The 25654-nt window shown below is 38.3% G+C and overlaps 1 protein-coding gene across 3 annotated transcripts in view; it reads right to left on the bottom strand.

The window, feature by feature from the left end:
* The window catches only part of MAPK14 (mitogen-activated protein kinase 14), a 69879-nt gene extending 45089 nt beyond the window's left edge, over positions 1 to 24790 (bottom strand). For 2 of the 3 annotated variants that reach the window (XM_068558795.1, XM_068558796.1), the window contains exons 1-2: positions 24238 to 24790; positions 3876 to 4005 (exon numbers count right to left, since the gene is read on the bottom strand). In XM_068558795.1, coding sequence (XP_068414896.1) covers positions 3876 to 4005; positions 24238 to 24353 — 246 coding nt within the window. In that variant the 5' untranslated portion in view covers positions 24354 to 24790. The remainder of the gene's footprint in view (positions 1 to 3875; positions 4006 to 24237) is intronic. The other variant, XM_068558793.1, reaches the window with a different exon arrangement.
* Positions 24791 to 25654: the final 864 nt, after the last annotated feature.

Here is a 25654-nt window from a genome sequence, read left to right as displayed (position 1 = left end):
TTAAACTACTAGAGATCCAATTCACACAGGATTATTCATGCAAGGGTTATCTCAAACACACTAAAGTGAAACAAGTCCAAGCATTTTAAATAAAAACTCCCATTTCAATATGAAAACACAATAGGCATTTTAGAATCAAACAGCTGTAAATTTGAACTCCCAATCAATCTGTGACTTCTTAGACCCATGAGCTTCTTTCTTTTACATTCCAATAACCCCAAAACATGGGATGTTGCCTGGCACACAGCAGTTCAATTAATATTTGTTACATAAATAAAAGTATCTTCTCTGAGCCTCATTTTCCTCGGATGAAAGACACGTGCATATCATTGCTTATTTTCATAGTATTTTGGGGAAGATTATGTAGACAATGTATCTGAAGGTGCCTAGCGCAAAGGACTGACCTGCTGTGGATTACCAAAATAAATCGTGACCAGAAACTTCAGAGTTTTATAATGAATTGTAAAATACAAATCACAGAAACAAACTATTTGAAGCAGCTACTTCCAGTAACAAAACATGACATGTAAAGCTAAATTCAATTATTCAAATGATCAAAAAGTATGGCTGCAAGAAGCACAATGACTAATTTGGAAAAAAATAATAGAACAAAGCATATTAGCAAATACTCTATCAAATTTTAATTTCCTTAAAAGGGACACATTTTATGACATTAAAGCCACTCATGTTACATCAAAGTATTTTTAATTTTTTGTGGGCTTTTACAAATATCCCTTCTCTATTAATCCTATTTATGGAGTATTAATCATAAGGAAAATACTGTAAAACAAAAGTTTCCCAGCATTAAAATAGATTTGGGGAACATTCCATAATCGATTCATTTCTCATTTCTTAAATGGAAATTTATTTTTAATTTGTCATATTTTAGCCTATTTCCTTACTCCTTCTGCCATTATATGATTTCAGACGCTTTAGAAAGTAACCCAGTAATTAAATATTTAGAAAAGACGGTTATAGTACAAATAATCAGCAAATATCTCTGATGACTGTCCTACAATGACAAACAGAAGTAATACATCTTTATTAAATTGGTGCACACTCACAAAACACTTTAAGTCAGTAACCAGTCAAAGACAATATTTAATGTACTTAACACAAGCACACCAAAACAACCACTTGTTCTATCATGGTAAGATTAAATCTAAGGCTCCCAAATAAAATTTATGAAAGGAGTCCCTTAATCATTAAAAGCTTTTTTTAATGTATAGGTCTCCAGGCCCTTAACTGTACAGTACCTACTCAGACAGCAAAAGGATGCAGCTAGCCAGCTGCTTCCTTTTAATCTTTCCTTAGACCAGGTGTCAATGAGATCAAGGTCAAAAAATTCCGTCAGGAATGGGCCAGGTAAATTTGTTCAGAGAGTAACATCCCCTAGCTCCTATAACCCATATGAAAATTACGTATCTGTCATTCATTATCACTAGTAAAAGAAATAAAACGAACTACGGATTGTAAGTCAGAGGCATTTTTGTGTAAAAGATCACATGTGCATTCTGGCAGCTAAAAATTCTATTTGCTACCAATCCTTACTTAAGTTTTTCAAGAGTTTTAAGTTGCTGCTGCTGCTGTCTTTGGAGTCCTGGCAGCTAGCTAAAAATTGGACAGTGGCCCAAAACAGTCATTAAAGAAAAGAAAGAAAGAAAGAAAAAGAGGAAGAGAAGATAACGGAGAGGAATTCCTCTTAAAATCCTCAATTAAACTTACTTGGAAGTCTTGGTTCTTCACCTGGTAAAAATACTTTTACACTGTACATACCTAACAAGCGTTTGTAGAATAGACTGAAATTCCGGAATTTTTCTACATTTAGTCAAAGTCTTTTGGCCCTTTCCCAGTCCCTCTTCAAACATTTGCCAACAGAATGGAGAACTATGAACATTCAGCCATCTGCCTCCTTTTGTTCAAACAACAAATCACCATCTAAATACAGGTGACCCTCTATATTGATACAGTGAAAACCTAAACATTTTAATATAAAAAAGACTGCTATTAAGTAAACTGCTTATAAAACAATTTAGATAAATTAAAATCTTGTTTTCCTAATACGCTCAGTCCTCTTTAAAGTCGTATAGCCTTTCCTAAATTAAAACAATTGTATCCCATCACTGCGGCCTCTTCATGTCTACAAATACAGAATGGCTCAAATGCAACCAGCCCAATATCATGTAAGACATATTTCAAAGTATCTCATTACGGAAAATTAAAATATAGCATACTAAATAAGGTTGTTGCAATGATCACTAGAAAAGCCAAGGCATGGATTCAGATAACCCAAAATAATTTTTGCCCTAAACATTGGCTTAAATTGACTATGAAATAAAGCAGAACAATAAATTACAGTGCTGGTAATCTTCTACAGTAGATGTTCTTAAATTAGCATAGACAACATCAGTGGGATCCTGGGGCCTCCTGGAGGTGCTTTGGGGTTCCATAAATGTTTGGCTTGCATTCCATTTTCAAAGTATTCTTAAAAAGCTATGACAGTGTCTTTGTCACATTTATTAACGTGTAATGACTCAACTGTGTTAAAAGCCAAATGTAAACCCATCAGTTAAGTTGCCAGACCACCTTGATTTTATGCAGACTTTGGAATAAAGATTCTCCTGCCAGCTTTCTCCACATATCTCAACTTCTTATAAACATGTCACTGATTAGGAAGGCTGCAGCTCTGCACTGAACTTTTTAAAAACTCAAGTTTGCACATGGATGCTCATATAAAAATTATACCTAGGAATGGAGATAATCTGTGGAAAACAGGACGTTCTCAATAGCATGCAATTAAAACATGAAAATAAATAAGCTGCAGCTGTGATTACAACAGCTTAAATTCCAAATTTAAGTCACAATGCTCTCAATTTAGAAGAAATTTGTACTCCGTGAAACAAATGTATTTTAATACATTTTTTTCTTACTATGAAGAAAAACAGTTCAATTACTGAAACAGAAAAATATCTGAATAGCCAAGTAATAAGTTGAAAAATCGAATTTTTTTCTACACAGTCACAGTAACCACCAATAGGGTCAAATAGTTCTAAAATTTCTATGGCCATTGTTTCCATAATGCTACAAATTTTACAGTTCCTTTCATACAGCAATCACATAAACCCTTTCTAACTTGATTTTGAAATTCAGGAAAATAAGTGTCCTCAGTCAATTGTTTTTTCACTTTCAGTTAATATTCCAACTGCATCCATTTATTTATGCTATTAGGATTTTTAAGCACTCCTTTGCAGGACAGCATTGTTCTCAAATGTCCAAACTTATAGACAAGAAAACGTTATATTTAACTTAAACAATGTCTTTGTCACATTTATTAAAATCCCTGAATCTAGAAAAGCTGTCTTTTAAAAATTAAAAGGAAAAAATTATAATATTAAATTATCCAGAAAATAATACCCATCTCTGATAGGACATTCAGTGAACTAAGGCACTCTTCCTCAAACTTCTCCACTGAAAAAACCCATAACAACACAAAATACCATGGATTCCCATATTCTGATAATATAGTCTTAAGTAAACCAAGTAGAGAATACGAAACTTCTTTGTAATATTTTCTGTTAAAAATCCTTGTGAGTTGTGTTTTATCTCACAATATTCATTTTTATTAAAAAATTTTTATATGTTTTCCCTCTAAAAATCTTTAAGTTAAAACTGGAACTCCAGGAAGATGCACCAATTTCATCCCAAGGCTTTGAGTATCTACCTGACATAATGCAGTGGTCACTAACACCCCAGTACAAGAAGGACGGTCCAAAGTTTGATGTACTCTAATGCATTTCCATTCGCAGTAATTAAAACACAATTTTTTCCAGTCTATTAAAGAGCAGAGTTTATCCTGCCTTGAATTATTAACTTACATTTTCATGTTTCATATGTTTAAGTAACCGAAGTTCTCTGTAGGTCCTTTTGGCATGAATAATGGACTGAAATGGTCTGGATAACTTCTTCACTGCAACACGTAACCCAGTTTTTGTGTCAAAAGCAGCACTAAGGAAAAAAAACATAAAAAGCTCATCATCAAATGTTATCTAAATATATTAAAATCAGTATTTATAAGGCTATTTCATTTCCAAATTAAATGGGTCTCTAACAAATTTTAAAAGTATAAAGATAAAAATTAAAATGACATATAATCCCACTATCCAAAGTAATCTATTAATTATTTTTGGTGTTTCCTTCTTGTCTTTTTTTCTATGCATCTAAATCAAGGATCAGCAAACTTTTTCCGTGAAGGGCTGGATAGTAAGTATTTTAGACTTTGTGAGGCTTAGGGTCTCTGTCTCAACTACTCAACTCTGTGCTTGGAACTGGAAAGCAGCAGATAATAAAATTTTAAATGGATGTAGCTATGTCCCAATAACACAAAACAAGCAGCCACCTGATCTAGATGAGCCAACAGATTGGTACACAAAGAGCTGGATTCTGTCTTCTTGGCCTAGGCCTCAGTGTCACCTTGCCACCAAATGCTGCCTGATCAGAGGCCTTGGAAACCACCATGTTTTCAGGACAGTGAGTTGGCAAAAAAATTTCTTGAGCACCTACAAAGTATTTGTCACTTTCTAGAAGCTGAGATACAGTTGGGAATAAGTCAACATATCCCTGACCTCAGGGGATGGGGGGAGAGGGGAAGAGCAGAATAATAAAATAAATTTCAAACAGTGATGAATGCTATGAATGAATAAAATAGAATAATGGGATAAAGAGCAACAGAAAGCTGGTGGAGTTATGCTACATTAGCTAGGATGTCTGAGGAAGTGCATTTGAGCTGAGGGAAGTGAATGATAAGAAAGTAGCAACCATGTAAAGATATAGCAGAAAAGAGCCTCAAGCAGAAGAAAAAATTATTATTAACATTTAGTGAGTCTTTATTATCATTCCCCCGTTGACAGATAAGGAAACTGAAGCACAGAGAGTATAAATAACTTGCCCACGGTCACAAAGCTAGAGAGTGACAGTGCAGGAAGTCTGGATCCAGAGCTCACACTACTATTTTCCTGTGCTACCTCTCAGAAAAGCAAGTGCAAACAAAGGAAAAATAAAACAGAGGTAGAAAAAATATGGTGTGCTGTAGTGACAAAAGAAACATGGCCTGTGTAGGTCGAGCACGAGGAGCAAGGGGAGCGTGGAAAAGAATGAGGTCAGAGATACAGGCAGAGGCCAGATCATACAGGACATCTACAGCAAGATATGATGTGTATTTTAATTATTTTTAGAGACTGTTTGGGCTAATTCTATCATGTCTCATCCTCCTGTTTACCTCCTGTCTCTAATGGGTACATCCAAGACTTTCGGATCATCTATTCTCACCAAACTCTCTTTCCCACATGACTCTGGCACCAGAAGTTCCCCTCCCTTCACTCCCAAATCCTTACCCTATGTCCTTGCTCTTCAACTCCCAATTTGTTAATAAACTCCTGTAAATCTTCACTTCTGAACCTTTCCTCCATCTCCTTGCTTTAATTGAAACCAGGCTGTACTGTACCTTGAAGACACTACTTCTCTTATAGCTGTGTTATTAGAGTGGATTCTCACTCTCACATGCCACGTACCTCACAGCTAGCAGGTGGGGTACATGTCCTCCTTGCCAACTGTTTCCACTTCCAGACCATAACTTTCCCTTTGATTTACACAAGCTCCTGCTCAAGACCATCTCTCCCTCTCTGTTGCTGTTATCCACTGACCTGGAATTTTCCATCTTAAAGTCCTGTCTTAAAGTCTCTCGCCCCTCCCAACTTCTGTCATCATTCCTGGCAACTTCAGCATCCAGGTGGAGGGCACGTCCAATTTCCTGGCCTCCTGTGTGGCCCATCCTCTTCAGCTCTCCACCTCAGAGTCTGCCTGCCTACCCGCAGGCTGAGTATTCTCCCCTCTCCTCTGCTGGGAAGCCTGTTGGAGCCTCTTGGAGCAAGGAATGCCATCGGGTTTCTAGCTGACATGCCAGCAACTGAGTGTGCAAGTTCAATTCAGTGGAGAAGAAAGAAGACGCCCACTTGAGCCACCTGTCCAAGTCATTCTCCGCGCTAGCTTTCCAGTAATAAAGTACGTATTTTTATCTCTATTTGACTCCTGTATCTATTAAGCAAAAGGCAAACTAGGATTAATCAGTACCCTACAGACCCCAATAATCACAATTTATTACTGTATGTTTATTTACCACCCAGCAGAGTGGTTAAATAGGACTGGGGCTTTGGTATTAGACTCTGCATTTTAATTCCAGTTCCGCCAGTTAGTAGTTATATAACCTTGAGGAGGTTAATTAAATTCTCTCAGCCTCATATATAAAATGAGGATAATGTTTATATCTAATCTGTCCGATGTTTGTTAGGATTAAATGTGCTAACTTTTGCAGTAGGTTTAGCAAAGGGCCTGGTCATGGTAAAGCTCAAATATTAGACGTAATAATGTCTGCGTTTTCCACTCATCATAAGCACCTTGAGGGCAGGAAATGTCTTCTGTTTTATTCAGTATTGTATTCCATAGGACTTAGCTTAATGCCTGGCACGTGGTCCATTCTCAATAATTGCTTTACAAAAGTATAAAATGAAATATGAAAGAAAAACTTCATCATTTGGCCCTCAATTCTTATAAATTCAATAGCATCCAACAAAAAACTGATATGAATGTTAAAAACTTACATGTGTGTTGAGTGTTTATTATTGTTAGGCATTGGTTTTAATCTTTACATGAATGAACATCCTTATCACAACTTTATAAAAAGACATTATTATTATTCCCATTTTACAGATGAGAGAACTGAGGCACCGAGAGGTTAACTAATATGCCCACACAGACAGAAAATGGCAGAGCTGGGATTCAAATCCAAGTGGTGTGTTTCAAGCATGAACTCTTTAACCATAACAGAAAAGCAAGTTCAACCTAGCCAGCAGTTCAGTCCATTTTAAATATATTCTAATCGTATGGACTCTGTTTCTTTTCTAAAATGCGTCCCACTATAATTAATTGCATTTCATAAGGAAAAAGTTTTTCCTGTGACCTTACATCGAACTCAGGATAATATTAATGAAAAGTATTTCATAAGAAATAACTTTCACTCAATATACATTACTTTATCAAGGGGGAGTTTTAAATCTCTAAAGTTATACTATGACTAAAACACTAAAGGAGTCAATGATGTAATATCTCACAAATACCAAAATATCACTTCCTAAGCATTTACTGAAAAATCTCCTTCATGAGATTCTTTGTGGATACAAAAGAAACATTAAACATAGTACCTGATATCAAAGAACTTAACCATCTAACTGGGATGATGAAACATACATGAAAGCAAATAATGCCCAATAATACAGTGCAACTATTACACTTTTTAAAAAGTTGGGTTCAAAAATATGTAAGTTGGGTTTAAAAATATAAAAATATATAAGTTGGGTTCAAAATACATAAATGTTCATTGCAGCCAGTTCACAAGAACAAAACTAGAAACTACCTTAATATCTAATACAGCAGAGTTTAAACTATGGTACATTCTCATGTACCGTATACTGCAGCCATTAACAAGACTCTCCACATACTAATATGTACTTGTTATACTGCTGATGGGAAAGAGAACAAGTTTCAGAAGTAAAGAATTATCCCCATCTGTGGGGGAAAAAAATGTACACTCATTCAGATATATACACATAAGCAGAGAATAAATGTCTAATATACTCAGGACTTTTAACACTTTTGCTTTTTAATATATATTTTTCTATCCCCTGACTTTTTAAAAAAATGAGCTTATATCTTTTAACAAGGTTATTAGTAAAGTTAGAAGCATAAGTCGTCTGTGCTTCTGTTACCCTAAAACAAACAAAAAGAGGCATGCTTTCTAACTTTCATAAAACCACTATTGACGGGTATATTTCCTTCAAATGATCCTCACATAGCTATACTCAAAGTATATAAATAAATTTGTACCCACCTTACCTAAGCCATAAGCATTTTCTATTTTACTGAACAATCATTCACAACAATTTCAAAAATATCTGAACCAAAAACTACTCATTCTCTTATTGATAGGCCTTATAAGCTATTCCATTCACTCAGACACAAATAATACAAACACTACTACAATGGACATCTTCATTCACATTGCTTCTTCCATAATTGCATGATTTCCTTAGAAGAGACTAATAATTTCTACTTCAAAGGACACATACTCCCACATTTTAAAATATACTTTACTTACAGAAGAGAGCAAACAGGAATTGTTCAGAGAAACTGCTCTCTGCTTGTTAGTTAGTAATCCATCTCTGCTTGTTAGTTAGTAATCCTTATGGCAAAAGTGGCTGAAGCAAAGAATATATGATCCATCCCCTCCCCCACCTGTTTAAGTATTTAACTTGCTCTGACCTAACCTGTTCTATCACTAATCAAAGCAATATTTGGAGAAAGAGGAAACCACATATTTCATCCTAAATTGAACATATTGTAATTACCCAAAGCAGAAATTTCTAATAATTTTTAAAAGATCATCTGATAAAACCAATTGAACAGTCAGAGGAGAAGAAATTCAAGTTATTGAATACCTGATCATACCACATATTATTTGGGAAACATTTCATTTAATCCTCATAACTTTGTGAGATAGTTATATTTACTTTCCAAAATAAGAAACTAATGGTCAGAAACATTAACAACTCACTGAATGGCATATAACTCATATGCAGGGGGATTCAGACTCAGATCGGTCTAATTTCAGTGCTCTTTTTCCAGGACGCCAAGCAGCCTGAGATAAGGACAACCCCAGCTACTGGCTTTGCCTTTATTATTACACTTACTAGTATTACAGTTGGGAAGATTCCTCTTAATCACATTTTAAAAACTGTAACTACAAATAAAACTGTGTTTTCATGAGCAACATCATGAAATGGAATTACCTTTATGAAGATCAGGTTCTCCAAACTATTGAATAAAATCCAGGACACATTGCTCAGTAAGTTTTTCCCCCAATTGTAAACTCATAAAGTTCTAAAATTAATTCATACTTTATAAAAAACATTGCTATGGTAAAAAAAAAATTAAAGGGAGAAATATAAAATTCATTAAAAACAGATATTATAATATTAGACTGTCATCACCACGTATCTACTGTTGACTGTGAATCCAGTACCTAGGACAAAATAATATTCATCAAATAAAATTAAATGTTTTGTTATACATTCATACCTGCCTCCCCTCTCCCTGAAAAAAAAGTGGCTTACTAGATTCTTAACATCCTAATTTTGTTTAATTCTAAATTTACTTACATATACCCTGCTTTATTTCACAATGGATTTAAAGTAGCCTAGAACTATATACATACAACTTGACATAAGAATAAATGATTAGGGGAAAAATAAACAAGATAAAAAAGAAATTATGTATGGGTGAGGTTAGTGCAAATGTTTACTGTGAGGTCCTTTCTAAATACCTGTTAGAGGTGGGCCCCAAATTTGGCTGTGAGCCCACTAAAGCCATCACAAAGAGAATACAACCAGTTAAGACATGAATCATAGGAACCATATAATAAAAACAAACCAGGTACTCAGAGAACTGAAGAGAGGCATAATTACTCCTGTAATAAAACCTGAGAAGGTTCCTCCTGTGTATGTTTATGAAAGAGACACTGTATAATGTGGTAAAAATGTCCTAATCAACATCCTTACACAATTATAATGGTGGGTTTCAGATGGTTCTTTACTTAGAGCATCCATCAGTGGAGACTGTTTCATAAGGCCAAAATACAGTTCATTAGCAAAGGCAGGGAGGAGAGGACTAAACAGCACGGCACGCTGCTCTCTGACAGACTTAATCCAAGAGGAAATCTTAAGTGTTTCTAGAAAAATAGATAATAAGCTCCATATTCCTCAGACAATCCTCAAAGATGATTTCCATCAACTGAGCTTTTGAAAGATATAGAGACACAGGGACGTTGTGTTTATGTTCCATGACTGGAACCTGGCTTGGAGAGTGTTTGTGTTGCAAGGTAAAGGCAGATCAACATGCTGAGTGAGCAAAGGAAGAGAGACAACCTCTTAAGAAAGGTGAGATGTTGCCTAACCAGGACAACTGCCCACGTCCACAGAGCATGAGAGTATAAATGACTGCACCAGGATTTTCCTCAAAAAACAATTTGGGTTTTCCCCAACAAAATGAAGAATGAGCAATCACTTGGCAAGTATCTGAGTAATTTACGGGGATCATAAATGATTTTACAATTTCTTTTAATGGTCATAGACAACTTCTCTAATCCCTGAATGACGTTAAGGAAAAATGAACCGTCAATAATGGTTAAGAAGACAACATAATTTTACTTATTTTTGGAAATTAATGGAAACATTTAGTTTTTAAAAACTTTATTTAAATTTTTGGCTGCGTTGGGTCTTTGCTGCTGCGTGTGGGCTTTCTCTAAATGCAGTGCACGGGCTTCTCATTGCAGTGGCTTCTCTTGTTGGAGAGCACGGGCTCTAGGCACATGGGCTTCAGTAGTTGTGGCACACAGGCTCAGTAGTTGTGGTGCACAGGCTTAGTTGTTCTGCGGCATATGGGAGCTTCCCAGAGTAGGGCTTGAACCCATGTCCCCTGCATTGGCAGGCGGATTCTTAACCACTGCGCCACCAGGGAAGTCCCAATGGAAATATTTAAATATATTAAAATCCGTAGTTACACTGAATTAACAAATTGTCATTAATACATTGAATTTATTAAAATATCTACATGGAGATAAATAATTTGCAAAGAGATGACATCTCTTCCCCATATAATTTGAGGCTTTTCTTCCAATTGAATTCAGGTTAATTGATAACAGTTTTCAAAATGTGCCTTCTAAGTAAGTAATTCAGATGACTAACTTTGAACTTTCTCTTTACCTATAACAACTTGACAAAAATATCAGCAAATACCATACTGGAAATATTTTTCAGCACATCTCTCTCTACTACAGAAACCTACTTTTTCTTCTAAATTCAGAAAAATGTGCAAGTATCACTGTACTTTTGATGCTTATGCTCTGTCCCTCCATTTTGGAAACAATGTCATGAAAATAAAAGCAACTTTATGCAAAAACAAGAACTCAAGTTTTAATTTGAGAACTTCAAAAAATATTCTTTAGAGTAGCAAGGGACTTAAAGTTGACTTTAAAAACTCTTACCATTTGAAACATTGCTAGCTCTCTTTTAATACCTTTACTAACTCTCAAATATCTTGTTTTAATGTCTACCTTACACTTTCATTTTTAAAATAAATCACAAAATGATCTACTTGCACTATATATAGTATTTTTAAATGGAATTCAATTTCTTACAATAACACTTTCATATTGATAGGAAGAAAATCAGATGTTATTAATACAGTTGTTACAAGTATGTGCAATATGACCAATCCCCAGCTTTTCAGTTTCTAAAAATTCTTCTCAGAGGTTAAAAAAAACACAAATGACACACGAAAAACCTTATTAATAGAGAAGCAGCCTGGAATGGAAAAAAGACTCATTTAATTGATCACTTACCTTGCCTTGCAGACACTTACAGTTCAAGAACTTTTAGGCAAATTCAGTATTTTCATGAAAATCTCATTCAGACAGAAAAATGTATCTGTGATAGGATTTATTAGGGACATTAGCCATGGGGCTGGCACTCAGGGAATGGCAACATATATGCTAATACTTGCCATTCCTAACTAATCTGATCCAATTCCTGCTGCAAAAGCTTCTAAACTACTGGAACAAAAATGTTTTTCACAACTGCGTCCATTTTTACTAGGCTGATGAAAACTAACATTCAAACAATGTAGAAATTCACTTAGGCATACCATCTAAAAATCCCAAACCATTTGCGATTAAAATACACTTAATCTTCATTTGCTGAACGCTCCGTTTGAAGTAAGAATAATTTTGTAAGATATTTCTTCACTGAAGCTTTAAAAGCTACAGTGGTGTCAGTTAACATACATCTTTGATTGCAAATGTGAAGTATGTATCTGCATCAAGAGCAAGAGTTATCCCATATTGAATGCAAAAATATTACACATGGATTATTTCATTTCTTTTAAAGGGGATTACTTTCCAAAGCCTCATTAGAATGTTGCCACCACGGGTTTATATCTTCTCTACTTTTATGTGCTTGAAAATTTCAATAACAAATGTTTTGGAAGTTAACATTAAATAATTTTTAACTCCTTTCAAGCAAATCTGAAATACTGAACAGACTAATCATATATTACATTGTAACTATTTAGTATTACCATCAATCAACTTTGCCTTGCTGCTACAATTAAAAGTCTTGTACAGTAATAGTGTTCATAGGCTTCATATCCAGAAAAGCACCCTACAAATACATGCTATGATCATGACTAGAGATGTACATAACAGGCATTGATTGACATGACTTCACAACTTTTGGGTTTTGCTATGTCTGTGACTCTCCATCTTATATGACATATCTATCTATATCTATACATACACACACATATATATACACATGCACATATATATATATTTTTATAGTAACACTTAAGAGTATTAATTATCACTAGATAATAAATTACCCTCAAATTTGGTGGCTTAAACAAGATTTAGTATCTCAGTTTCTGTGGGTCAGGAATTCAGAAGCAGCCTAGCTGGGTGGTTCTGGCTCATGGTCTTTCCTGAAGTTGCAGTCAAGATGTTGGTCAAGCTAGAGTCATCTGAAGGCTTGACTGAGGCTGGAGGATCCACTTCTAAGATGGTTCACTCACTCGGTGTTGGCAGGCCTCAGTTCTTTGAAATGTGTACCTCTCCATAGGGCTGCTTCAGTGTCTTCTCAATGTAGCAGCCCTATGGTTCTCAACACAGGGCAATTTTACTCCTCAGAGGACATCTGACAATGTCTAAGACAACCGGGAGGGTGTGGTGGCGATGGAGGGAGGGGTGCTAGTGGAATCTGGTGGGTAAAGGCCAAGGTTACTGCTAAATATCCTTCAAAACAAAGAATTCTCTGGCCCCAAATGCCAATAGTACCGAGGTTGAGAAACTGCCCTAGAGCAGATGAACTCAGAGAAAGACCAAAGCAGGAGTCACAATGTCTTTTATGACCTACCCGCAGAAGTCACACTCCATCATTCCTGTTACAGTCTATACTTTAGAGAAGTGGGTCACTAAATACAGTCTTCACTCAAGGGGAGGAGAATTAAAGCACCACCTCTTTAAGGGAGGAGTATCAAATGATTTTCACATCATTATTTTTAGCAACATGATTTTTAAAAATCAAAACACTGGAAAATATCTTGCTTACTTTTGGTAATACTACATAAGTACTTTTTTTATTGCTCTAGAAAAAAAACCTCTGAAATTCCACTTAACAAAGCTACTTTTACATCCTAGTGAATGGTCTCTGTTTGCAGTATTTCGATGATCTGATCTCAAAAAATTCTGTTAAGCATAAACATAGGCAGTCTGACATAGAAAAAAGTAAACCAGTAGTCAAAAGATTTCAGTTCTGGAACTTCCTAGCAAGTGATCTCGGCCAAACCTTCTATGAGCCTGTTTCCAAATCAATAAAATGGGGGTGTCACTTGCTCTGCTTATCTTACAATGCTGTTTTGAAGCTCACATAAGATAATTATGTATAAGTACTTTATGAACTATAAAAGACAAGTAGTAAATGTTCCAAGTGGAAATGAATGTGCTATTATATAATAGTTTCATGATCAGCTTCCAGCATGGGGTTTATCACATAGTAAATTCTCAACATGTATTTTTAGATCTCTTACTCTCAAATTTGAGGTTGAGTATATTTCTGAAATAACAATAAGATAGGGCAGGTTATTAAAATATAACCAAGGACCCAAATCCTTGATCATTTGTTGTCATGTTACGGAAAACTAAAATATCGTTTCCTTTCAAGTTAAAATGCACATTTATTCAGCAGTTAATGGATAGGATCTAAGAACTACTACAATCAGAAACATAATGTAGCCAATTCTTTAGACACTAAACTGAAAAAAAAGGTATTCCTGTATATATTTGTTTCCCAATTTAGACAATTTAGACTTTGTTTCCCAATTTAGATGAAGGAGAGCAGAAGCTATAGTTTATTTATCTGTTTATCTTCAGGAACATAATGCAAGATTAGTAAATACATACCAAAGCAGATAGTTCCTGACCTCAAGGAATTGAGAAACCTAGCTGGGGAGTCAGATTAAACAGATATGTACATAAATTACTAGAGACTTTTACAAAGCAATATATTTGCTTCCTCCAATCCATTCTGTAACACTCCAATCAAACCAATTTTAAAATACTTTCCCTCCCTACTTTACAACTCAAGAAACTGTAACTAGCTCTCTATTGCCTAGAAAAATGCAGTTGCCTTAACCCTACTCCAGACCTAATTCTTAATTTCTAGGGGTAGGACCCAAGCACCTGTATGTTTAAGAGCTCCACAAGTGATTCTGAAACACAACCAGAATGAAAACCACAACGGGGTTCACCCTATCTGAGATACTACCCTTGTCAGGGCAGTCCATCTCATATCTAATTCTCTTAGTTATGTTTTCTCCTGTTACCTAAAAAGTTCCCTTTCTAGAAATGCTCCAAATACTATCCATCCTTCAAAACAACCTTCAGGGCTTCCCTGGTGGCACAGTGGTTAAGAATCCGCCTGCCAATGCAGGGGACACACGTTCGAGCCCTGGTCTGGGAAGATCCCACATGCCACGGAGCAACTAAGCACATGTGCCACAACTACTGAGCCTGCACTCTAGAGCCTGTGAGCCACAACTACTGAAGCCTGCGCACCTAGAGCCCGTGCTCTGCAACAAGAGAAGCCACTGCAATGAGAAGCCCGTGCACCACAACGAAGAGTAGCCCCCGCTCGCCACAACTAGAGAAAGCTCGAGTGCAGCAAGGAAGACTCAACACAGCCAATAAATAAATAAATAAATTTATTTAAAAAACAAAAAACAAAAAAAAACCCCAATCTTCAAATCCTTCCTTCATGAAACATGCCAACTACTATAGCCCACAGGGCCCTCACATCTCTGTATACATCAATACCTTTATATATACATATAGTTCACTAATATTTTATGTCTGTTCCTTTTAGACACTGGTGGGCATTTAACACTGTCAGATGGATGACCAACAGATTTCTTTCACTACAGCAAATCTAAAACATAAATATAAAAATACACACACATTTCAAACTTTCAAAATTATGTTGCTTTAATACCTAGTTATAGAAATCTTCAGGCAATTGGCTTATTCCCTGATTATAATTTTCATGACCACTGTCATTCATCAGTGCTAATGATAAGCTTCCTTCAAATATCAGTTCCACATATCTAAGGCTGAACCATACAAGTTTATAACATGAATCTAATCCTAGGGTAGTGAATGCTGCATCTCTGAGATTGTCCTCAAGAAGTATGTAGAAAAATAATCAAGGGAAAGCATGAAACATTACCTTTCAATAGACTTGAAATCCAGAGTTAGACATTCTTGATATTACGTTTGGAAGTATAAATTTAAATGTACAGTATATGAACAAGACACTGTTGAGACTGTATCAGACAATGAATTCAAAGGGAATATGCACAGAAAGTATAGTGTTTCTTTTTGCAGGTGGAAGGTTCAAGTTATCCTATCTAGTTTTTACTCAGGGCCAATCAATCCAAATATATAGGGTTATATAAGCAGTTCTCAACCAAAGGTGATTTTGCCCCCAGAGGACATGTGGCAATGTCTAGAGACATTTTTGGTTGTCACAACTGGAGGCTGCAACTGGCATCTAGTGGGTAGGGTACAGGGTTGCTGCTACATATCCTACAATGCACAAGATAGTCCCCACAACAAAAAGAATTATCAACCCAAGATGTCAACAGGAGGAGTAACCCTAGTGTTACACTATATTTGGGAATGTAAGCACAGCTTGATAGATGCTCATAATACTTACTGCATGTTCTCTTAATTTGCTATTTTTTCCCTTTTGCTCCCTGTAGCATCAATATCATTTAATTTATTGAGACTGCTAATTTCAAAGCAGATCATTCAAAGCATAAGGCATTTAGGCCACTAACCTAGGTATCAGAAAATGAACCAAGCCAAACTTATAATGTCAGATGAGGAAATTATTAAAAGCATATCAGTGTAAGATACCAACATCAAAATTTCACTTCAATTTAATACTAAAATCATTAAGGAGTCATGTTTTATTATACCAAGTGAGAAAGATAACTAAGATTTTTACAAGCATTTGGTAGCCTGGAGAAGAAAACATAAATAGAAACTAGTATTCAAAAGTCTAAGTTCAAGAAGGTTCAAGCTACCTAAAGCCCTAGATGCAGGATTTGATGGAAGGCGGAAAAAAGAAATAGCTACTGGGGATTAAGAATAAAGCATTTATTTCTGGGAATAAAGTTATATCTACTACAGGGATAAGGAAATACAAGAATGAAGAGTTCAGAAAATACTTGGGTAAACCAGACACCTCAAGTTCAGTGTCACAGGACGGACTAAAGGCATGATTATTAGGGGCACATAATTTGCAGGTGAGAAGACGGTCACAGCAGAGACACTACCCCATGAGGAATTATAGGGCTGCGTTAATGATCTACAGGACACTTACTCTCATTGTCCCTTTCCTACCCTAAACCACAGCCTCCCTGAGCCCTTGGCAGATCAAAAGAAGAAGTTCTGACCTCTTGTGGGCACATGCTGATGTCATCGCTTTCTAGTTCTGAATCAGATGGAAAGGTCTCTCTGACACAGATTTCAAACACACATCCTTGCGAAAAGTTGCCCTAGATGTAAAAAGTGACTAGAATGTCACGCATTAGAAATATAAAGGTAGATTTGAGATGGCAACTGAAGCTGAAAGAATGCAGAAAAGAAAAGCTACTGAGGACTTCCAAAGCAATCTCTGAGAAAGCAACATAAATGTGTCCCTTCCAGACTGATATTTTCAAAAGCAGGAACCCTTCCTGCTTTTTTGTTTTTTCAGTCTTTATAAACAGAATACCTACTACAGTGCCTAGCACTGGCCATACTGAATTAATGAATTTAAGAAAACAAAGAAGAAATTGGTTTTTTTTTTTTTTTTTTGCATAATGATGTGTGATGCCTACACTCTGGATGGTAAGCTTGGTAAAGCAACCAATGCACACTTGCGGGTAGACTGAGAGTAAGACACACACACTCACATACCTTCCATCGTGTCACAGGTGTAGTGACAATGCCACCAAGGCCTAAGAGGAGAAAGGTTTTGAGGAAAACAAGGAAATCTGTAACATCATTCAAAGTAACAGAAGCCAAAATGTTCAGGGTATAAAGTTACTCAGACAGCAGGCCTAGACAAAATAAACATTTGTTCTATTACCTTTTTGATATGTTGTCATGGGAATCTGTGTTTAGGAACACTTATTTTCTGCAACTAGATGATAGAGCAGTGAAAGGGGGATGGCTTTCATAAAAGAGAGAAACCTGTATCTATAAAGGCAGAAAAGTAAATAAATCCTATGGGTTTTTATAGGGTGACATGTGTAGAATCTGTCAATCTATAAGATTTATTCAAGTTAACAGAGAACTCATTGGGGGCACCTAGCGAAAACATTATTAACAGGTAACAATAATCCAACCTCTACTAAAAGTATTGTGATGGGGGCAAGGCAGAGGAATGTAAAGCAGATACAGGGCCAAATAAAACAGAAAATAAATGAGATCTTAAAAGTTGAAAGAAGGTAAAAATGACTTTTTAAAAATAACCCAATAGTAAGAAAAAAACCTAGAAGCCCAAAGAAGTTAGAAAACATTCAACCTGCCAGCAGGCTAATCTTCTTTTGTCAGAAGTCTAGAGCTAATCTCTTTGCTCCCTTCCTTTTGGCAACAGAAACCTGAAAAGTGAAGTTAAGCTCCACATGTTATTTAAAGAGCTGGACTGGAATATCCTGAATTTCTAGGGCCCACCAAAAGTACTGGCTCTGGTACACTGAGCCTTCTGGAATAAGAGTTGTTGAATACGGATCAGGGCTGTGCACCAATTCATCTGACTCCCCCACTCTACCCTAAACTACAGTTAGCGCCTCTAAATGGGTGAGGAACAGAAATGAAAAAACAGGGACCCCAGAGAAGAGTGATCTGTTAAAACATACGTTAGATCATGTCTCCCCTCTGGTTATAACCCTCCATGGTCTCCCGTCTCAGAGTAAAAGGCACAATTCTTACAAAGGCAAATAAGACCCTTTACGATCCCAGCACCTCTGTAGCTCCTCCACCCACTGCCCCTACTACTATTTGGCCCCTGGTTCATTCAGTTCGAGCCATACTGGTCTTCCAGCTATGCTAGAGAATGAGGCCTTTGCCTCAGGGCATGTGCTGATCCCTCAACACAGAATTGTTCTTCCCTCCCCATTCAGGCCCAACCAGTGTTCTACATCACTTCCTTCAGGTCATTGCTCAATTGTTACTTTATCACTGAGGCCTACCCTGCTTAAAAGTGCACAGCCATCCCAGTATTGCCTCTCTTTTCCTTACTTTATTCCCCCATAGTACTTATCACCTGACATGTTATAAATTTTAATTTTTTGTTTATTGTCTACTTCTATTCCCCTGCCCTTAGAATATAGTTTCTTATGGGCAGAAATTTTTGTCTGTTTTGCTCATACTCTAGCACCTAAAGAGTGACCCACGCATAGCAGGTGCTCAAAGTATCGGTATAACACAAAGTCCTGGCCTCAAGGAGATTAGCATGAACCCATCCTCTTCTCCCTATAAGACTCCAAAGTTAGATCCTGTGCCCTATAAGACTCCAAAGTTAGATATATCCATTTGTCCAAGGTCAAAACTTAGGGATCATTCTACACCCCTCTCTCTTCTGTACTTTCTCCCCCACGTTCAGCCTAGGAGCCAAGCCCAGGATCCCTTTGTCAAAAGTGCAGAATTTACAGGCCACCATCTACTTCCTCCTTAGAATAAATTATTAAAAGGCTAAAATGCTGGGAAACTGGTTAATTTTATAAATCCTTAACAGACATGTACTTAACTTACAGAAGGACTATGCAAAGACAACTACTTCTAATACTAAAAGCTTCATTTATTTAAAAAAATTTTTTTTCAAGTTTAAAGAGGTTTTGCTTTTATTTGTCCTGAAGAAACTCGTGCATCACTTCCAAGTACATGGCAACCATGAAACGATATTCCTAGGTTCCAGAGTCAGGGGAAGCCACTTTATAATGAGGTTTTTTTGAGCTCTATAGTAATTATATCTCTTGGATAGAAACAAATCAATACCAAATTTCACAGTAAAGAGCAAAAGTCCAGTGTATTTTTAAAGGCCTAGAAAGGCAGTTATTTCTATTTATATCCTAAACTATACTTACATAACAGAAGCACATACAGAGAATCTCAACTTTCCAAAATGTGCACAGAAGAATTTCAAGCCAAGGGGATTCACAAATTCAGGAATTAACTAGTTGCACTGATGATCCTTTGGGAAAAAATTTAATCTGGGCAATGAGTCCATTTTTGGTCTATCAATTCTGAGGAAGAGATGTGACTTTAATAAGTCATTACCTCAGATTAGCTAGGCTGACATTGGTGGGATTGGTTAGTCATAGTTCTACTATTTCAAGTGACCCAGCAACCCCTTTCTTCACAAAAGGAGGGAGGGGAGAGGCAAACAGAACAAGAGAAGGTACCACCACACAATCTTACCAGTCTACAAGTACAGGAAGGGAGAATTCTAAAGTGTTGAAACCCCAGAACCAAATCCAAAGTAGCACTGACAAGTATGCCATTCCTTTAATGAGTCCAGTTCCTCATCTATACAACTGGGTTAATAATACCAGCCTTCACAGAGCCAGTGAAAACTGAATGATAATGCTTTGAAATGCAAATACATTATAAAGTGTAAAATCCCATAAAAATGTCAGTTAATACTAAAGTGAGAGGGATCTAGCACAGTGACTTCTTCCACCTTTGAATCCTAAGCCCCAGGGTCTCAGCACCATCTGCACTATTGCCCATGAAAGGCAAAGTCAATGCAGATCACCTCTGAGGCTGATTTAGAGGGAAATCAAAAGCATAGTCCTCAGTATCAAGAAATTAAACTGGCAGAACTGAAAAGCCAGAGGTTCAGAATATCCTTATTTTAAAATGGGAGCCAGTGGAAAGGTTTCAGTGGAAAATGGAATTCGATAAAGGATGACTTTATAGCCAACTTGACTGAACTCTTTCTTAAAAGTCTTTATCAATAATACAAAGATTTGCCATTGTGTTTAACTATTTATTGGTCGGCACTGGTAACATGCAGCCAATCACCTTGCTTTTGGGTACAAAGGAAAGCAAATGGGAAGCAAGATCAGCATGGGCCTATTATCACCACTAGGAAAATAAACGGCATACCCCTCTCACTCATTAGGAGTGAAGAAAGTCACCTTTGCATACTCAATAATGACGTGCTTTTATTTATTCGTGCCCTGGCTCATGCTAAAAAAAGGAAAAGATTTAAAATGGTGAAGGGCCATTAATACTAAAAAAATTTAGCTTCACTTTTTTTTCTAATAAATTTTTTTTTTTACTATTTATTTTTGGCTGCGTTGGGTCTTCGTTGCTGCACACAGGCTTTCTCTAGTTGCAGTGAGTGGGGGCTACTCTTTGTCGCACTGCACGGGCTTCTCATTGCGGTGGCTTCTCTTGTTGTGGAACATGGGCTCTAGGAGTGTGGGTTTCAGTAGTTGTAACACACGGGCTCCGTAGTTGTGGCTTGCGGGCTCTAGAGCGCAGGCTCAGTAGTTGTGGTGCACGGGCTTAGTTGCTCCGTGGCATGTGGGATCTTCCCGGACCAGAGCTCGAACCCATGTCCCCTGCATTGGCAGGCGGATTCTTAACCACTGCGCCACCAGGGAAGTCCTTCACTTTTTTTTATTACAGTTATTTTCACACAATCTTGTTCCACAAAGCATTTAGGAAGTTGAATTTGATTTCTTAGTAAATTTTGCCATCCTTTTACCAAAAGTTTTGTTATACACTTTATATACTGATGATAAACATAAAATGCACAGCACAATGCCTGGAACATAGAACACAATCCATAAAATGTAGTTATTATTTGCATCAGGCTATAAACCCTATCAGGGAATAGACTGTCTTATTCTGTCTTGCTTAACACTCTAGCTCAAGAAACCTAGCCTGCTATCTGGTCCATAGTTGGTACTCAATAAATATTGTTTAATAAATGATTGAATATGATTTAAGAATAATTCTCAACTCTCACCTATTTTATGGTACCAGTGCCCCACCTCCTGTAATCAGAGGCAAGTGTCCCGGAAAACCCACACACCAGAGGAAAGGCATTTAAATTCCTGTTTACATTTCCTTAAACTCACCACAAAGCTCCTCCCCCTCCTTCTGTCCCCCAAACCACAAAATCAATGCTGTGCAACAATGTATTCTTTAAAAATTTTGCTTCATTTCCCCTCACAGACAACAAAGTTCCTTAAAATTGCAAGACTTAGTTTAGTTCCCTTTACCCCTTAAAAAGGAAAAGCATATTTGCAAAACCCTATCAATTCCCAAATTTCTAGTCTGATTCCTTGATCTTTAATTCACGGTTGGTTATCACTCAGGTTACTACATACTTGCTTTACTATATACTTAGTACAAATTAAAATACTGAAAATTGGCTTAATATTTAAAAAAAATTTTTTTAACTTCCACATCAAAGTGTATCACACTTCAGACCAATCAAATTAGGAAACTGACACAGATTATTTCAGTGACACTGCATTCCTTGAAATACTTTCAGCGATTCGTTTTTGGAACAGACTTCGGATCTAGTTCTACAAGTCACACAGGAAATTCTGTGTCATTACTTTATGGTTACAACTCTTATCTGACCTCAAACAGTATCATCAACCTGGCTGCCTAATCTTTTTCACCAGACTTCAGCCCAATTTTCTAAATTATTTCAGATTCAATTTGATTTTGTTATTTCCTAAAATTAAATCTGCTCTCAAAAAAAATGAAGATAGTGAAAAATAACACAGGCTCCAAAGTGGATTCTAAGAGAAGTTAAAAAAAAAAGTTTTCTGCCACACCTGAAAGTTGCTAATTGAAAGAACAACTTCAAATAACTACTCTGAATGAGATAACACTTGTACATCTAAATTCTGATACTTTCAATCCAAAATCAGTTACATTCGTTTATGGCCAACTGTCACATAATATCGGTTATTTTTCTCCACCAATATGCTATAGGTTACATCTTAAATACCCTTAGCAGAACTGCCTCCATGGAAAGACACACAAGAAACTTAACAGTGGTTGTCTCTGAGGAAAGGAATAGCACAATTGGAGAACAAGAAAGGAAAGGCAACTTTTCACTATATTTTTATACCTTCTGAATTTTATACAATGTGAATGTATCACCTACTTTTAAAAACCTGTTTAACAAAATTACTTCCAAGTGTCAGATATTGATGGTTTCTAAAAACCAGAAAAGTATAGTACTAAAAAAACATGGAGTTCATTTTAATGGCACTTCGCTGTAAATCTGGATCTCCAGAGCTAGGGCAGAGCTATTCACACCAAGGGCAGGGAAACCTTGCAAGGAATTATTTTCAAGTTCACTAAACTCCCCATAGTTGAGCTGTTCTGCTGTATCACTCCTTAAGGTTTAAACGTTACTGGAAACAAAAACTCGGTACCACAAAAATTAATGTCAATTCAAGAATGAAAAATGGAGGTAAATTAATGAGCTATTAAAGGAGCAATGATCCAAACACATCTTCGAAAATTAGCAAATCAACAGCACACTATAAAAATGGAAAAAAGATGTCAAGCATAGTGCCATCAGCAACATAACTCAAACAGCCTGAACCAGAAAATGCAATATGATCTGTTGCTGGACACAATTGCACAATCTCAATTACCCAGAAGATTCTATAAACCGGAAATTCATGCTGGGGCTTTAAGAAACACAGGAATTATATTTAAAGATTAACAAGTCCAAAAGCCTGGAATTTGTGGCAAAACAAAAAAAAAATTTTGTAGACCTCTCTTCAAATGATGCATGCACAGGAATTACATGAATTAGCTTCAGATCAGGAGCTCTCAAATTTCAGTACATCTAAAATACAGTGTTTAAAGCCTTGAAAGTCAGAAAAGTTAGTGAAATATTTCAGGTCTGAACATTTTACAGCATCATTTAATTGAAAACACATTCACAGCGTGAATTAAAGCTGAAAAGTGTCTCTTCCTTCCTTTGCTATATATTCCATATCCATATCGTGTACCTCAGGCTCTAAGTGTAGATAAGTTCCCTGCAAACTCTCAAAGGGACTTTAAAAACACAGTATTTCACAAGAATTATCGCAATTAAAAAATATTTACAATACCTCCCGGCATTGTTAATAACTTTTTGATCTTGAGGGCGTGCATCGGATCTGAATCTCACTTGCTCCAAAGGAGAAAACTGTTTTGTCAAACAATACTTAAACGAGCAGTGGTATGTGACTAATCAGTGAGGCCGCCAGTTTCTCAAGCTGCAGTGTGTTTGCAGGCACTACCACCCACCCCCCACTCTGCGAAAAGGAAATACCCTTTCAACTGAATCGGAAACACACCACTCAAGCTGGCACAGGACTCACCGAGATAAAGTCGGTATTTTAAGCTCTATGGATAGCTACTAATTCAAGTGCGAATTCAAAAAGAACGCTTCTCAAAATGGGATTTCGACAGAGGTTTGCAAAAAAGCCCGCACTGAACGCCCTTCGTCCTCAGTTTTGTTCAGATGACGGCAGTCTCCCGGTCGAGCTTTGCCCTTCTGTTTCTCCAGGCAGCTCCCCGGGCTTGTCTGCTCCGAGGGCAGGCTCCGGCGCCCAAGGTGGGCACATCTCGGGAGAGAGTCCTTCTGCTCGATGCCAGCAGGGAGACCCCCAAAGAGGGCCCTCCTGTTCCTGTCCCCGAAGCAGCAACCCCCCAAGAAGGGAACGCGCAGGGTGCGAGCCAGGGCCGGGCTCCAACACCATCACCCACCGCCCACCGTGGACCTGCGTGCTACACACAGCTGACCACCTACGTGGGTGTGCAGGGTGAGGGGTGCAAGGGGTACAGGGAGGGCAGGACAGGGGTCGAAGGGGCAGGGATGCCCTCCCCCAAGGAAAATTCCTACCGCTTGGTGCATTGCTGAGCCGTGGGGGCAGGCCTGGCTCTGGGGCATACAGGGCCACCCAGCCCACCGAGGCCCCGAGCCCGGTGACACTCACCACACGGAGCCATAGGCGCCGGAGCCCACCGGGGACAGGTTTTGGTAACGCTCGGGCACCTCCCAGATTGTCTTGTTCAGCTCCTGCCGGTAGAACGTGGGCCTCTCCTGAGACATCTTCCAGCGGTGGCCGCGGGGCGAGGAGGTGGCCCTGCGGGGCCCCGCCTGCGCCCGCACCCGCCTCCCCGACCTCGTCGCCCGGCCGGACGGGCGGGGACCCTGCGCTGGCCGCCCGCGCAGGTGTGAGCGCCGCGACCCAGACGACTCCCGCGCGCGCGGCCCCTGTCAGCCGCAGCGGCTGGACGCGCCTCCGCGACGGGGGTGAGCCCCGCTAAGGGCAGGGGCGAGCCCCGCTAAGGGCAGGGGCACGCTCAGGGGCTCAAGGCTGCGCCCGCCACGTTCTCGCTGCACCCTCTCCAGACCAGGCCGATTCCCGGCTGCGCCGCGGGGCTACGGCTCCAGCTGCAGCGCCCGCGGAGGTTCCAGTGGTCGCCGTTCCACAGCCAGCGAACAGGAGCCTCCCGCCGTACTCTCGCGAGAACAGCTCCCGGGCCTCTCTGCGAGCCGAGATTTTACCCAATATGGAACCTGCCCAAGGGAGGGGGTTGATGAGAGGAGAGGATGGGAGGAGCAATTCTCGCGAGAAGAGAGCAACAGCTGGCCACCAGAGGCAGGAACTCCCAGGGACTGCTCTTCTTAAGGGCGCCAAGGCGCACTCGAGAAGGAGGGGATAAGCAGACAACACATGCCGCGTGCGCCCCACCGTGGTCGGCGGGGCAAACGCCTGGCTCCCTGGTGGAAAGCGACATTGACAAACAAGGTGTCGGGAAAAGACCCAAAAGACCTTTGAACTGCGGGTAGTCACCAGCAGCCGAGCACCTGCTCAGCAGAACCCCCAATTTCCAAGAAATATTTGTATAATAAAGAGAAAGGTTCCGGCCAGAAAGCCGTTGCAGTCCCATCTGCTCAAGGACATACACGGCTTACTCTTCGGAATTCTGACGAAATCTGTCCCAAAGGTAAATATTAGCCCTGCATTAAGGTTGAGGTTTTCCACCCAGACTCTTCTAGTAGTTCTCAAACTTTTATGTGTAGAAGAATCACCTTGAGAGTTTAAAAATGCATATTCCCAGGATCCACAGTGAGTTTAGTTGGAGAGGTCCGTGATGGTCACCAAGAACGTGCATTTCTACAATACGCCCCAGGTAATTCAGATTCAGGAAAGTCCCTGGTATCTCCCTTTGAGAAGCATTTTTAAACCATTACCCTGAAGGTTTGAAACTGATTCCTACCTTGAAGAGCTTCCAGTGAAGAGGATTTTAAGAATTTTAATCATGCCTCTCAGAGTAAGAACAGTTCAGAGAGTGGTCTTCCGGCAGTGTCATATTGGGCAAGTCAATTGACATTTCTCAGACCTT

The sequence above is a fragment of the Eschrichtius robustus genome, chromosome 12, assembly GCF_028021215.1.
Source record: "Eschrichtius robustus isolate mEscRob2 chromosome 12, mEscRob2.pri, whole genome shotgun sequence".
NCBI classification, from domain to species: Eukaryota; Metazoa; Chordata; class Mammalia; order Artiodactyla; family Eschrichtiidae; genus Eschrichtius; species Eschrichtius robustus.
This window is presented reverse-complemented; position numbering and strand designations above follow the sequence as displayed.